Source organism: Pseudochaenichthys georgianus, chromosome 17, assembly GCF_902827115.2.
Source record: "Pseudochaenichthys georgianus chromosome 17, fPseGeo1.2, whole genome shotgun sequence".
NCBI lineage: Eukaryota > Metazoa > Chordata > Actinopteri > Perciformes > Channichthyidae > Pseudochaenichthys > Pseudochaenichthys georgianus.
In genome coordinates this window covers 3,627,411-3,641,933 of record NC_047519.1, presented here as the reverse complement: position 1 = coordinate 3,641,933, position 14,523 = coordinate 3,627,411, and the positions used below count along the sequence as shown (strand labels likewise).

The following is a 14,523-nucleotide window of genomic DNA, read 5'->3' as shown; positions in this document are numbered from 1 at the left end:
ACTAACACTTCTAAACGAACAATGGCGGATACGTATAATTTGCGAATGAGTTCTGCCTTTTGTAAACTGAATGTATCAATAATTTGTCAATACATGAGGGCGAAAAACGCCACTTGTCCGCCGGACAAGTCAATTGAAAGATCTACTTGTCCGATATTGTAAATAACACGTCCCGGACGGTGGGACGTGTACTTTTTCGCACACTGAAATTATGTTAAGTTTAAGGGCCTGTGTTTGTCTTTATATCCAATCAGATTCCTCTACTGCTCTTCCCTTGTTTTCTACTGGTGGAGACATGCTGGACTTCCTGGTTCAGTCAGGTGATATCAGCTCACCTGACGGCTTGATGGCTACCTGGTACCACAGAGCTAACAGCAAGGAGGAAATGAACAAAGCCCTCAGAAGTAAACTCACACACTCAGTTTGTTCAGTGCATACAGTACCATACACTGGCCCGTCCACACGGCGGCGTGCGTCGAAGCTTCAACGCTTCTGCCCGATCACTTTGAATGGGGTGACGTCACGCTTTGCCGAACTGCATTGTGGTCGCGTTGCTCGCTTCAAAAGTTGAGCAATGTTCAACTTTTGAAGCTTTGACAGAAGCGTCAGCCAATCAAATCACATGCCAGTACAAGCTCTAGCCAATCAAACTGCGTGCTTGTGTGTCAGGGACGGGAGATTCATGTGATTGGTTGTTGGTCGAGTTTCAGACACACTCGCCAGCAAGCTTCAACGCACGCTGCCTTGTGGACGCTGCGTTAGCCTACAGGACAAGATATGGATTACATTTGTAATCAATTAGTATTGGCTAATCCTGTTTGTGCCAGGCAGCAAATTTGACTACCTTGTGACTGACAGGTGGTTACCAAGGTGATGTATGGTTTGGGTGTGAGTTGGCCCGAACACATTGGCCAAAAGAAATCCTAGAACCCATGGACTATTGTTTGAAAACAATAAAGCTTTTTATTAGTTCAAAATTAGCTTGTCCATTATTGAAATGATATCTCTTGTCTCTACACCAGTGTTGGGTGTAACGCGTTACAAAAGTAACGGAGTTACAGTAATATATTACTTTTTGCTGTAACGAAGTAATGTAACGCATTTTAACCCGAAATTAAATGGTGTTTTGTTTTTTAACAATGTACTAACATAGCGAGACATTCCGACACCAGACAAATTGTGCGGGTAGATTAGTAAACCTGGTGTTTACTCTTCAGGCTTCGCGCCGGGATCTTCGGGGCAGTTGAATGTTATGCACCCTCTATTCAAAAAAGAGAACGGAGCGAAAAAGACTAACAACAAATCGTGACCTGCTTCGCTGCGCGTGCATCATTTCCAAAGTGCTTCCACAGCAGTGACACACATCTGTGGATAATCATTTATACGAAAATGGTTAAAGCAACCATCACTAAACGCCAGCAACACTGCATCTACTGCAGACCGTAGCAACAGGTCAGATGGGGACATCACATTACCCTCCGCTGTGGACACTAGCTTACTCCCGCCCTCAACCCCGGAGCAGCACTCTTCGTTGCCCGAAACTACGCCGCCCCTCTGCGGCCCGCAGGTGCCAGGATACCACGGCGAAACAGAGCCTGCCCAGGTATATCTAAACAAGTACCCGCCTGTACAGTGGGGTTAGGTGGTCATTTTGCAGCTCGTGGTATACAAATAGACAAGGGCTAGAATATGTGAAAATAGGGCCATATTCTGCCATGCCTGTAGAAATGTTGGGTCAAAAATAATGCATACAATAGCACAGATGCCTTCACCACGAATGGCTACCAAAATATCTCATATCCCAAGCTTATCAACAAGCTAATGTTGCAGCTGAAATGATCTCCAGGTCACAAATTCAACCTCACATGATGATGTACCAGTTTTCAAGGACAGTAAATGTTCTCTTCCCAGAGTATATGATGGGACCAAGGTGATGTTTAGTATGGTTTTAATAATACTTTTGCTTTTCAATGTTTGCCATTTCAAACCATGAGCTGGTTCAAATAATATTTGCCTTGATTTACAATATGTTCTCATTTGTTTTATCAGCACAGTTTTGAAGCTTTGGGGCTTTTCTTTGCCACAGTCCACTTTGGACTGTATGAGATATTTCAGGATTGCACTTTTAACTCACTTGAAATGTTCTCACTTGCTTGGTTTCAAAACATAACAAATGCCATAATCTGTTCATTGGGACCATCAATGCTATTTTTCATTGCTGTTGCCGGTCATTATTGCTCATGTAAACCTGCTACTGCTGCGCCCCCTGTAATCTCAGATTCACCCTGAGTCATTTTGTTCTGGAACCGGGCCTGTATGGCCATAAACTAAACACACTACAGAGCCCATTCCGTGTCCTGTTAGTGTTTACTTCCTGTCTGCCTTCTTCTGGTGATTTATCTGACGTCCAGCGCTCCGTCTTTTAACCTCTTTTCCTTTCTCTTTCTTGATCCTCCTTAGCAACCTTCATTATAGTCCTTGACAGTGGTCTGTACTGTGTTAACAACATGTCACATGTTAAGAGTTTACAATCAGAATCGAGTATTCAACTAACCCGTGTAATACAAGTTGTTAGTAGCCTTAATGGCCTACACAGTTGTTATGCTATACCACATTGCCCTTCATTGGATGTATAATGAGCTGCACTAAACTACATTTTAGCATTTAAAATACCTAGCCATTCTTTTGCGGTTATTTTGGTGAAAGTAACTAGAAAAGTAACTAAAGTAGTGTAACTCATTACATTTCAGAGACAGTAATTTTGTAATGTAACTTATTACTTTCAAAAGAGAGTAATAAGTAATATGTAATATATTACATTTTGGAAGTAACTTGCTCTACACCATTTATGCATTTCAATTTGCTAATCAGACTACAAACAATCCAAAAGGAGGTCTTGTTTCTTATCATTGAAACCCCAACATATTGGCCCTTGCCCCCTGAGGCTAAATCAACTTCAGACGGAAGACTGTTACATAGCAACATAATGCTCAATTTAACACATGATTTGTCTACACTGTCCCCTCCTCTCGTCCTATCAGGTGATGCTATGATCCTGGAGGCTGACATCACTCTGGAGGGTTATGGAACAGCCAATGAGAATCCAATCCCCATCATGGCCCACCCTCCTGACATCTATAGTGACAACACTCTGGACCAATGGATGTGTGCAGTGCTGGCCTCTAGAAAAGGTACTCAGAACACATGGGCCTTTACAGTATGTGTCCATCCCACAGGTGTTAATGCTCTGTGTCCCTGCAGGCATGAAGTTGGATTTTAAGACTCTGAGATCAGTGGGTTTGTCATTGGACCTGCTCAGTCAAAAGTCAAAGAACAGTAGCAGAGGAATCAACCGGCCCGTATGGGTGAATGCAGACATCCTCCTGGGTCCCAACGCACCAGCCTTCCTGCCTATAGTCAATGGAACCAGGTGAACAAGCTGATTTGATGTTGTCTGTCCGTCAGTCTTTGCTGTTCAGGTGCCTCATTTATAACGCCGTGCGTAGGATTCACGTGGGAAGGTTGCTTACGTAGTAGAAATCCAAAAAATAGGTACAGACACTTTCCGAAATTTTCCGATTCACCAAACATTGCGTACCGGCGAGGAAAGTGGATTTCACCAGTCTGCTGACGTTATGTGCGCCTTCATCTGTGTTGGAGGAGGTGCTCTGTAAGGAAGTCTGAAGGAAGGGGCGGATTCTTTTCGGCTACGTACTTTTAAATGTTTCTGAAACTTACCTACCCCACCTTTAATGATTCACATGGTTTAATATGCTGCCAACACATCAACATATACAATATATGTGTTTAAACCTGGATGCTTTTGTTTTTACATGACAGCCGATATAGCTGACATCTAGAAAATGTACTTTGACAAGCAAAAAACGTTTTTTTGTAAAGATGTTTACTTACCAGACCACAATGAGCATCTCTCTTTCACAGGCAATGAGAAATGGGTGGAGCTTGCATAATTTCTGGTCACTTGATTACAACTATAAGGCGTTGCCTGGTTACAGGGGGTGGTTCAATTTACCCACTGGCTCAACTTACCCCCTTCTCCCCTACGTAGTACAGGTATAATGTAACAAAACGGTTTCTCTGCATTTGACCCATCCTAGTGTTAGGAGCAGAAGACAACACTAAATACACACAAGACTAATCACAAGACAAGACACAGCTGGGGAGGCGTGAGATACAGAGGCAGCAGGTGGACACAGTAGCCTCATCCCAATACCCCTACTCGACTCCTATCTTCCCCTCCACACACGAGCAGACTACGCGGAAGTGTTTTCACTACTCGCGTATAAAACCACCTTCACAGCTGGTCCATTTCAACAGAGGAAAACCAACAACTGGAAGATGAGTGGAAAAGCGTCACATAAATGTATAAGTGCTCACAGCTCCGTGGGAATTATTATGTGCAATTCATTTCTAAAAGGCTTTCACATTACTATAATTATATTTTTATTTAAATGTAGGCTACATTTTACACCAAAACGGAACACAAAAGCAGGACCAACAATCATACATTGAATTCCTTGACTAACAAGAGAAAGATTCATTCATTTAAATAAATATTTAACAACAAATGGGCCGGTTCTAAGGGTTCTTCAGTTAAGCCCGGTGAGAGGGGGTACAGCTGTGCACATGTCATCATTAGCAGACGTTTAAGAGTGACTTTTGAGTGAACGAGGACATCCCAATTAATACCTGAGGACTCCTCTGTCCTCGCGTCACCTCCTCGTGTCTCTTGCTCGCATTTTACGGAGGCGGAGCTAAGATGCAAGGAAGGAACGCGAGTGAGGGAAAGGAGGAGTCGAGGAGGGGTATTGGGATGAGGCTAGTGAGACCATCAAACAGGAGGGAAAACACAGGAAGTAAGACAGGACAAGATACAAGGAGAATATATATGTCAAAATAAAAAAGGAAACTATAAACACAAAAACTATCTATCTTGACAGATATATAAAGTTTTTGATTGATCGAATATGCTATATGCTAGGTTATTTAACAAAAGGTTATTAAATAAAGTAATTGTTCTCCTCTCCTTCCATCATTCTTTTCCAGTTTTCTGCAGTTGGTTCAGGAAAAGTTTCCTAATGTGACGTTGTCTCCTGGATGGAAGGTAGGCCTATTACATGTTCTCAGCCTACAGTAAAAATCATTGTTTATGACTTCATAGGCTTTTGAGAGGAGCCATTGATGGCAATCAGCTGGTCAGGTGGACCGTGGATTGGTCAGTTGGTCCAGATAATAAGTAGAGCTATGGTTTAGCACTGTGGTCATGTAAGGCTGTAGTGCATCGACGCTTCAAACACTGCTGTGATCATCAGCATGCTAACAGGCTAACAATGACGATGCTAACATGCTGATGGTTAAAAGCAGGTAGGCTATCATTTATACAATTATCAATTACCTAAAATGTCATGATCCCAGTGGTACGAGAGAACAATTCAGGAGATGATAAATCAATATGACTCCACAATTCCATCAATTGATTTTTTTCAACGTTATGTACTGGTGCCCCTGGCAGGCAGCTGATGCTTTTTGTTTCTGATGCCCCTGCCCCTCAGACAGCCAAAGTCATTTTACTCATAGTAAGAAGCTGATAAAATAAATGTTTTAAGAAATGTATGGTGCGATGTAGTTAAGTCTTTCCGTTCGGGCCACCCGCGGGCCAAGCGACATTATTTCACCCACCTGTGTAAAGAAGCAAAGGATAGCATGGCTGCCACTCTGTTTGTCAGAAAGCAATATAACAGCTGTTACATCTTCATGGGACGGCAAGCTCTACTTTAGACCCACAGTTGGGTTTTAGTCAGAATGATTGTGATTCGCTAACATTGCATTGTTTCCGACAGGTATTCTATGGACCTCCACTTTTTGTTAAGACCTACACCGAGGCCATGGTGAAGGACATGTACGATATGATCAAAGATGTTCCCCAGAAGGTAAGCTTTAAAAGGCCTGCACACATCACGTCAGTGGGAGAAAATATATGCCTATATTATTGAGTACCCAACTCTAGTGTGGAGAGGACATTTGTATTAGACCCATGAGATTCATTTATACAGCAAAAGAAAAAACAGTGTCTGCCGGTTACTCGTTATAGTACATGCCTTACAGACCTTCTCTACAATGCATGTCCGGTAATCAGGTAGGCTATAGGTTATTGTTATTGTTAGGGAAATAACTGTCCTAGACTCCTAGATATGACGTACATGACCAACCCTGACGTCTGTTTATCTCCTTTAAGGACATAGGCTGCTTCAGCCATAATGTTATTGTCAGGGTTGGGTTGTAACGGAATACATGTAACGGCGTTACGTAATCAGAATACAAAAATCAAGTAACTGTATTCAGCTCGCGTTACATTTGAATAACGAGTAATCTGATTACAGTTACTTTCGTAAACCTGAAGTGAATACATTTTGGATTACTTATTGGAATTATTGGTGGAAAGATTTCCTCACAACATTTAATATTCATTACTAAAGGTACAGCCGAATCATCACAGCGCACAAAACCTATTACCGCCGCAGATGGGCCAAAAAAGCGTTTGAAAAAAAATCGCAGGTTCGCTCGCTCAGTGAAACGATAACAACGAAACATGGAGGAACAAAAGTCTGCGTTTAAATCGTGTGTGTGTGTGTGTGTGTGTGTGTGTGTGTGTGTGTGTGTTGTTAAAACACATCAGCCTGCGGTCGCTCTTTAGCCTTACTAATGATTATTTCTGAAGGTAAACACAGTGAAGGCGGTGCGTGAAAGGCACGGCTCGCTCCTCTTATCAGAGGCTGAGTTAACCCTCCCGCTGCCTCCTGGTGCTGCAGAGATTTCATGAAGTGAAGGAGGTGTTCCTTCTATAAAGCAGCTGTGGGCAGCAGATACTGTGAGAGTCACAGACATGAATACATAGATCAAGGCAGACTGGTGCACACACTCTCCTCTCCTGTTTTGCCAATCCGGTGCTTGAACAAATATAGCTCTACACCCCTGGCCGAAATGTCCTTAAAATGAAGTCCGAGTTCGACATTTTAATTAATGTCCTGCCAGCACTGGCAGGACAGAAGGCGACACGCCCGTTCTAAGCCGTGTGCCTCACTCTCCTCACTACCCAAGCTGCATCCCCAAAAAGTTTATTATGTTGTTACATCGTTTCAGATGTGATGTTTCAGTTGTGCTCTTGATAAGCCATTAAAACAGTAAAAACACGTTCAGTTTCCTTTTGCTTTGTGTGTCTCCTGTTCACCAAAACATACCCATCTGTGATGGAAAAAGAAAGTAATCCAAAAGTAATCTAAAAGTAATCTGATTACGTTACGATGCTCATCGGCGGCCCAACATCTATCGATGGCCGAAATCGGCTTGGTGTGTTAAGGCCCTGACACACCAAGCAGTCACCAGAGAACTCGCAGACGCCGACTGTTGCGTCACCGTGTTCTCCTGCGTCTTGGCCATGTGTCGCACTGGAACACACCTCAAAGACTTCAGCCGAGCACGTACGAACTGCGCATGCATGAGTGGCAATAACTCTCCTTACCAGCAGGCGGCGGTAGTGTGTATTCGTCATTCAAAAGAGGCAACCGGAAGACAGAGAAGAAGAACAGACTGTGTGATATAAACAAAAAACAAATAGCGTGTGCGTTCCATTTTCACTTTCGTCCATCGAAAACATGTTTCGTGCGGTACTGGAGCTATCAGCCATTGGATTGTTGCTTGTGGAAGACATTCTTAAGCAACAGTCTCTCAAGAGGCGGAAGCGATCAGAGTGATTTATTTGGCCGACTGCTTGTGGCCGACGCATGGCCATGCGTCGGCCATGAAAGGCCATGAAAGGCCAAATAAGGCGTGTCACGGCCGACGGTGCGGGACACACCAAATTGAGTTTGGGCAACAGGGCACGCTTCGTCGTCCGACTAACGAAAACGGCCGATTTCGGCCTGGTGTGTCAGGGCCTTAAGGCTCCTGACACACCAAGACGCAGGAGACGTGAGGCTAACCCTAACTCAATGTTGGTTCCTTAATCCTATCAATGTTTTCTAACAACTCTATTATGTGGTAGCTAATAAGTCCATGTGAGTTTTAAAATGTACAGTCAAATAATGTGTGTCTTCAGGTGACCTTCCCTGTCCATGCTCTATTGTGTCGCGGCGGCTGGCAGCACATCAGCTGGCTCCTCAGCCAGTCGTCACGGTAACACAGACACCTTCCATCTGTATTATGGCAATGAGGAGAAATCAATCATGTAATAAGAATTACTCACTGCTCAGTCTGTCAGTGCAGGCATCGACGTGATAAACACATCATAATCACACAGAATCGTTCACAGTTTGCATTTGCACTATGTACTTGTTTATAACACGCGTCAGTTCATAACATATTTTAAAGGTTGTGCTGACCACACAGAAAAGATCATCAGCAATCATAACACTTTAAATATCAGTAATGTGACTGTGATTTTGTTCATATTTTCTTGTTCAGTTACAATGGTAACCCACTTGATGACGCAGTGGGTTCTGGTGTGTCCAGGTTCAGTCTGACGCTGTGGCAGGGCTCCATCCACCCAAACATCAGTGACCTGCTGTTCATCCGGGAGAACAGCCACCCTGCCAGAGTCTACTACGACATCTATGAACCAACTCTGTCTGCATTCAGACAGGCAGCAAGTAAGAAGGAGCTGTGAGACACCAACAAGTGGTCGTGTTACTAGGAACAGGAGCCTAGGGACCAAGAATGAAACATTGTGTGTGTGTGTGTGTGTGTGTGTGTGTGTGTGTGTGTGTGCGTGCGTGCGTGCGTGCGTGCGTGTGTGTGTGTGTGTGTGTGTGTGTGTGTGTGTGTGTGTGTGTGTGTGTGTGTGTGTGTGTGTGTGTGTGACTCTAAGTAAGATATTTGACAGATTTATGCTTAATTCTCTCCAAAAGTCATTCAAATGACAGTTTTGGAGAGAATCAAGCATAAATCTGTCAAATGTTAAAAACAGCCTTGTTTCACTGAAATAGCCTCAAAATCACAAACTGACATTCAGATTACTTATGGAGATAGTTAAGCATAAATGTCATCTGAATGGCAATTTGTGATTTTGAGGTTATTTCATTGAAACAAGGCTGTTTTGGATATTTGACAGATTTATGCTTAATTCTCTCCAAAAGTAATCTGAAAGGCAATTTGTGATTTTGAGGTTATTTCATTGAAACAAGGCTGTTTTGGATATTTGACAGATTTATGCTTAATTCTCTCCAAAAGTCATCAGAATGGCAATTTGTGATTTTGAGGTTATTTCATTGAAACAAGGCTGTTTTGGATATTTGACAGATTTATGCTTAATTCTCTCCAAAAGTCATCTGAATGACAGTTTTGGAGAGAATCAAGCATAAATCTGTCAAATGTTAAAAACAGCCTTGTTTCACTGAAATAGCCTCAAAATCACAAACTGACATTCAGATTACTTATGGAGATAGTTAAGCATAAATGTCATCTGAATGGCAAATTGTGATTTTGAGGTTATTTCATTGAAACAAGGCTGTTTTGGATATTTGACAGATTTATGCTTAATTCTCTCCAAAAAGTCATTTGAATGGCACTTTGTGATTTTGAGGTTATTTCATTGAAACAAGGCGGTTTTGGATATTTGACAGATTTATGCTTAATTCTCTCCAAAAGTCATCTGAAAGGCAATTTGTGATTTTGAGGTTATTTCATTGAAACAAGGCTGTTTTGGATATTTGACAGATTTATGCTTAATTCTCTCCAAAAGTCATCTGAAAGGCAATTTGTGATTTTGAGGTTATTTCATTGACACAAGGCTGTTTTGGATATTTGACAGATTTATGCTTAATTCTCTCCAAAAGTCATTCAAATGACAGTTTTGGAGAGAATCAAGCATAAATCTGTCAAATGTTAAAAACAGCCTTGTTTCACTGAAATAGCCTCAAAATCACAAACTGACATTCAGATTACTTATGGAGATAGTTAAGCATAAATGTCATCTGAATGGCAATTTGTGATTTTGAGGTTATTTCATTGAAACAAGGCTGTTTTGGATATTTGACAGATTTATGCTTAATTCTCTCCAAAAAGTCATTTGAATGGCAATTTGTGATTTTGAGGTTATTTCATTGAAACAAGGCGGTTTTGGATATTTGACAGATTTATGCTTAATTCTCTCCAAAAAGTCATTTGAAAGGCAATTTGTGATTTTGAGGTTATTTCATTGAAACAAGGCTGTTTTGGATACTTGACAGATTTATGCTTAATTCTCTCCAAAAAGTCATTTGAAAGGCAATTTGTGATTTTGAGGTTATTTCATTGAAACAAGGCTGTTTTGGATACTTGACAGATTTATGCTTAATTCTCTCCAAAAGTCATCTGAATGACAGTTTTGGAGAGAATCAAGCATAAATCTGTCAAATGTTAAAAACAGCCTTGTTTCACTGAAATAGCCTCAAAATCACAAACTGACATTCAGATTACTTATGGAGATAGTTAAGCATAAATGTCATCTGAATGGTAATTTGTGATTTTGAGGTTATTTCATTGAAACAAGGCTGTTTTGGATATTTGACAGATTTATGCTTAATTCTCTCCAAAAGTCATCTGAAAGGCAATTTGTGATTTTGAGGTTATTTCATTGAAACAAGGCTGTTTTGGATATTTGACAGATTTATGCTTAATTCTCTCCAAAAGTCATCTGAAAGGCAATTTGTGATTTTGAGGTTATTTCATTGAAACAAGGCTGTTTTGGATATTTGACAGATTTATGCTTAATTCTCTCCAAAAGTCATCTGAAAGGCAATTTGTGATTTTGAGGTTATTTCATTGAAACAAGGCTGTTTTGGATATTTGACAGATTTATGCTTAATTCTCTCCAAAAGTCATCTGAAAGGCAATTTGTGATTTTGAGGTTATTTCATTGAAACAAGGCTGTTTTGGATATTTGACAGATTTATGCTTAATTCTCTCCAAAAGTCATCTGAAAGGCAATTTGTGATTTTGAGGTTATTTCATTGAAACAAGGCTGTTTTGGATATTTGACAGATTTATGCTTAATTCTCTCCAAAAGTCATCTGAATGGCAATTTGTGATTTTGAGGTTATTTCATTGAAACAAGGCTGTTTTGGATATTTGACAGATTTATGCTTAATTCTCTCCAAAAGTCATTCAAATGACAGTTTTGGAGAGAATCAAGCATAAATCTGTCAAATGTTAAAAACAGCCTTGTTTCACTGAAATAGCCTCAAAATCACAAACTGACATTCAGATTACTTATGGAGATAGTTAAGCATAAATGTCATCTGAATGGCAATTTGTGATTTTGAGGTTATTTCATTGAAACAAGGCTGTTTTGGATATTTGACAGATTTATGCTTAATTCTCTCCAAAAGTCATCTGAAAGGCAATTTGTGATTTTGAGGTTATTTCATTGAAACAAGGCTGTTTTGGATATTTGACAGATTTATGCTTAATTCTCTCCAAAAGTCATCTGAATGGCAATTTGTGATTTTGAGGTTATTTCATTGAAACAAGGCTGTTTTGGATATTTGACAGATTTATGCTTAATTCTCTCCAAAAGTCATCTGAATGACAGTTTTGGAGAGAATCAAGCATAAATCTGTCAAATGTTAAAAACAGCCTTGTTTCACTGAAATAGCCTTTGGATATTTGACAGATTTATGCTTAATTCTCTCCAAAAGTCATCTGAAAGGCAATTTGTGATTTTGAGGTTATTTCATTGAAACAAGGCTGTTTTGGATATTTGACAGATTTATGCTTAATTCTCTCCAAAAGTCATCTGAAAGGCAATTTGTGATTTTGAGGTTATTTCATTGAAACAAGGCTGTTTTGGATATTTGACAGATTTATGCTTAATTCTCTCCAAAAGTCATTCAAATGACAGTTTTGGAGAGAATCAAGCATAAATCTGTCAAATGTTAAAAACAGCCTTGTTTCACTGAAATAGCCTCAAAATCACAAACTGACATTCAGATTACTTATGGAGATAGTTAAGCATAAATGTCATCTGAATGGCAAATTGTGATTTTGAGGTTATTTCATTGAAACAAGGCTGTTTTGGATATTTGACAGATTTATGCTTAATTCTCTCCAAAAGTCATCTGAAAGGCAATTTGTGATTTTGAGGTTATTTCATTGAAACAAGGCTGTTTTGGATACTTGACAGATTTATGCTTAATTCTCTCCAAAAGTCATCTGAATGACAGTTTTGGAGAGAATCAAGCATAAATCTGTCAAATGTTAAAAACAGCCTTGTTTCACTGAAATAGCCTCAAAATCACAAACTGACATTCAGATTACTTATGGAGATAGTTAAGCATAAATGTCATCTGAATGGCTAATTTGTGATTTTGAGGTTATTTCATTGAAACAAGGCTGTTTTGGATATTTGACAGATTTATGCTTAATTCTCTCCAAAAGTCATTGAAGGCAATTTGTGATTTTGAGGTTATTTCATTGAAACAAGGCTGTTTTGGATATTTGACAGATTTATGCTTAATTCTCTCCAAAAGTCATTGAAAGGCAATTTGTGATTTTGGAGGTTATTTCATTGAAACAGGCTGTTTTGGATATTTGACAGATTTATGCTTAATTCTCTCCAAAAGTCATCTGAATGGCAATTTGTGATTTTGAGGGTTATTTCATTGAAACAAGGCTGTTTTGGATATTTGACAGATTTATGCTTAATTCTCTCCAAAAGTCATCTGAAAGGCCAATTTGTGATTTTTGAGGTTATTTCATTGAAACAAGGCTGTTTTGGATATTTGACAGATTATGCTTAATTCTCTCCAAAAGTCATCTGAAAGGCAATTTGTGATTTTGAGGTATTTCATTGAAACAAGGCTGTTTTGGATATTTGACAGAATTTTATGCTTAATTCTCTCCAAAAGTCATCTGAATGGCAATTTGTGATTTTGAGGTTATTTCATTGAAACAAGGCTGTTTTGGATATTTGACAGATTTATGCTTAATTCTCTCCAAAACTGTCATTCAGATGACTTTTGGAGAGAATCAAGCATAAATCTGTCAAATGTTAAAAACAGCCTTGTTTCACTGAAATAGCCTCAAAATCACAAACTGACATTCAGATTACTTATGGAGATAGTTAAGCATAAATGTCATCTGAATGGCAATTTGTGATTTTGAGGTTATTTCATTGAAACAAGGCTGTTTTGGATATTTGACAGATTTATGCTTAATTCTCTCCAAAAGTAATCTGAAAGGCAATTTGTGATTTTGAGGTTATTTCATTGAAACAAGGCTGTTTTGGATATTTGACAGATTTATGCTTAATTCTCTCCAAAAGTCATCTGAATGGCAATTTGTGATTTTGAGGTTATTTCATTGAAACAAGGCTGTTTTGGATATTTGACAGATTTATGCTTAATTCTCTACCAAAAGTCATCTGAATGACAGTTTTGGAGAGAATCAAGCATAAATCTGTCAAATGTTAAAACAGCCTTGTTTCACTGAAATAGCCTCAAAATCACAAACTGACATTCAGATTACTTATGGAGATAGTTAAGCATAAATGTCATCTGAATGGCAATTTGTGATTTTGAGGTTATTTCATTGAAACAAGGCTGTTTTGGATATTTGACAGATTTATGCTTAATTCTCTCCAAAAGTCATTTGAATGGCAATTTGTGATTTTGAGGTTATTTCATTGAAACAAGGCGGTTTTGGATATTTGACAGATTTATGCTTAATTCTCTCCAAAAGTCATCTGAAAGGCAATTTGTGATTTTGAGGTTATTTCATTGAAACAAGGCTGTTTTGGATACTTGACAGATTTATGCTTAATTCTCTCCAAAAGTCATCTGAAAGGCAATTTGTGATTTTGAGGTTATTTCATTGAAACAAGGCTGTTTTGGATACTTTGACAGATTTATGCTTAATTCTCTCCAAAAGTCATCTGAATGACAGTTTTGGAGAGAATCAAGCATAAATCTGTCAAATGTTAAAACAGCCTTGTTTCACTGAAATAGCCTCAAAATCACAAACTGACATTCAGATTACTTATGGAGATAGTTAAGCATAAATGTCATCTGAATGGTAATTTGTGATTTTGAGGTTATTTCATTGAAACAAGGCTGTTTTGGATATTTGACAGATTTATGCTTAATTCTCTCCAAAAGTCATTTGAATGGCAATTTGTGATTTTTGAGGGTTATTTCATTGAACAAGGCGGTTTTGGATATTTGACAGATTTATGCTTAATTCTCTCCAAAAGTCATCTGAAGGCAATTTGTGATTTTGAGGTTATTTCATTGAAACAAGGCTGTTTTGGATATTTGACAGATTTATGCTTAATTCTCTCCAAAAGTCATCTGAAAGGCAATTTGTGATTTTGAGGTTATTTCATTGAAACAAGGCTGTTTTGGATATTTGACAGATTTATGCTTAATTCTCTCCAAAAGTCATCTGAAAGGCAATTTGTGATTTTGAGGTTATTTCATTGAAACAAGGCTGTTTTGGATATTGACAGATTTATGCTTAATTCTCTCCAAA

General features: G+C 39.1%; 1 protein-coding gene across 1 annotated transcript; it reads left to right on the top strand.

Moving 5' to 3' along the window:
• Positions 1-211: 211 nt before the first annotated feature.
• LOC117462128 (protein FAM151A-like) lies at positions 212-8,683 on the top strand. Its single transcript, XM_034104212.1, has 7 exons — positions 212-404; positions 3,042-3,191; positions 3,262-3,430; positions 5,068-5,125; positions 5,862-5,951; positions 8,117-8,193; positions 8,530-8,683. Exons 1-7 carry the CDS (start codon positions 212-214, stop codon positions 8,681-8,683), a joined length of 891 nt encoding a protein of 296 aa, XP_033960103.1.
• Positions 8,684-14,523: the final 5,840 nt, after the last annotated feature.

Bases quoted from the DNA above. Each gene is read 5' to 3' on its own strand.
- LOC117462128 (XM_034104212.1), top strand. From the start codon at position 212: ATGTTAAGTTTAAGGGCCTGTGTTTGTCTTTATATCCAATCAGATTCC. The intron at 405-3,041 runs GTAAACTCACAC...TCGTCCTATCAG, and splicing joins AATGAACAAAGCCCTCAGAA to GTGATGCTATGATCCTGGAG. The intron at 5,126-5,861 runs GTAGGCCTATTA...TGTTTCCGACAG, and splicing joins CGTTGTCTCCTGGATGGAAG to GTATTCTATGGACCTCCACT.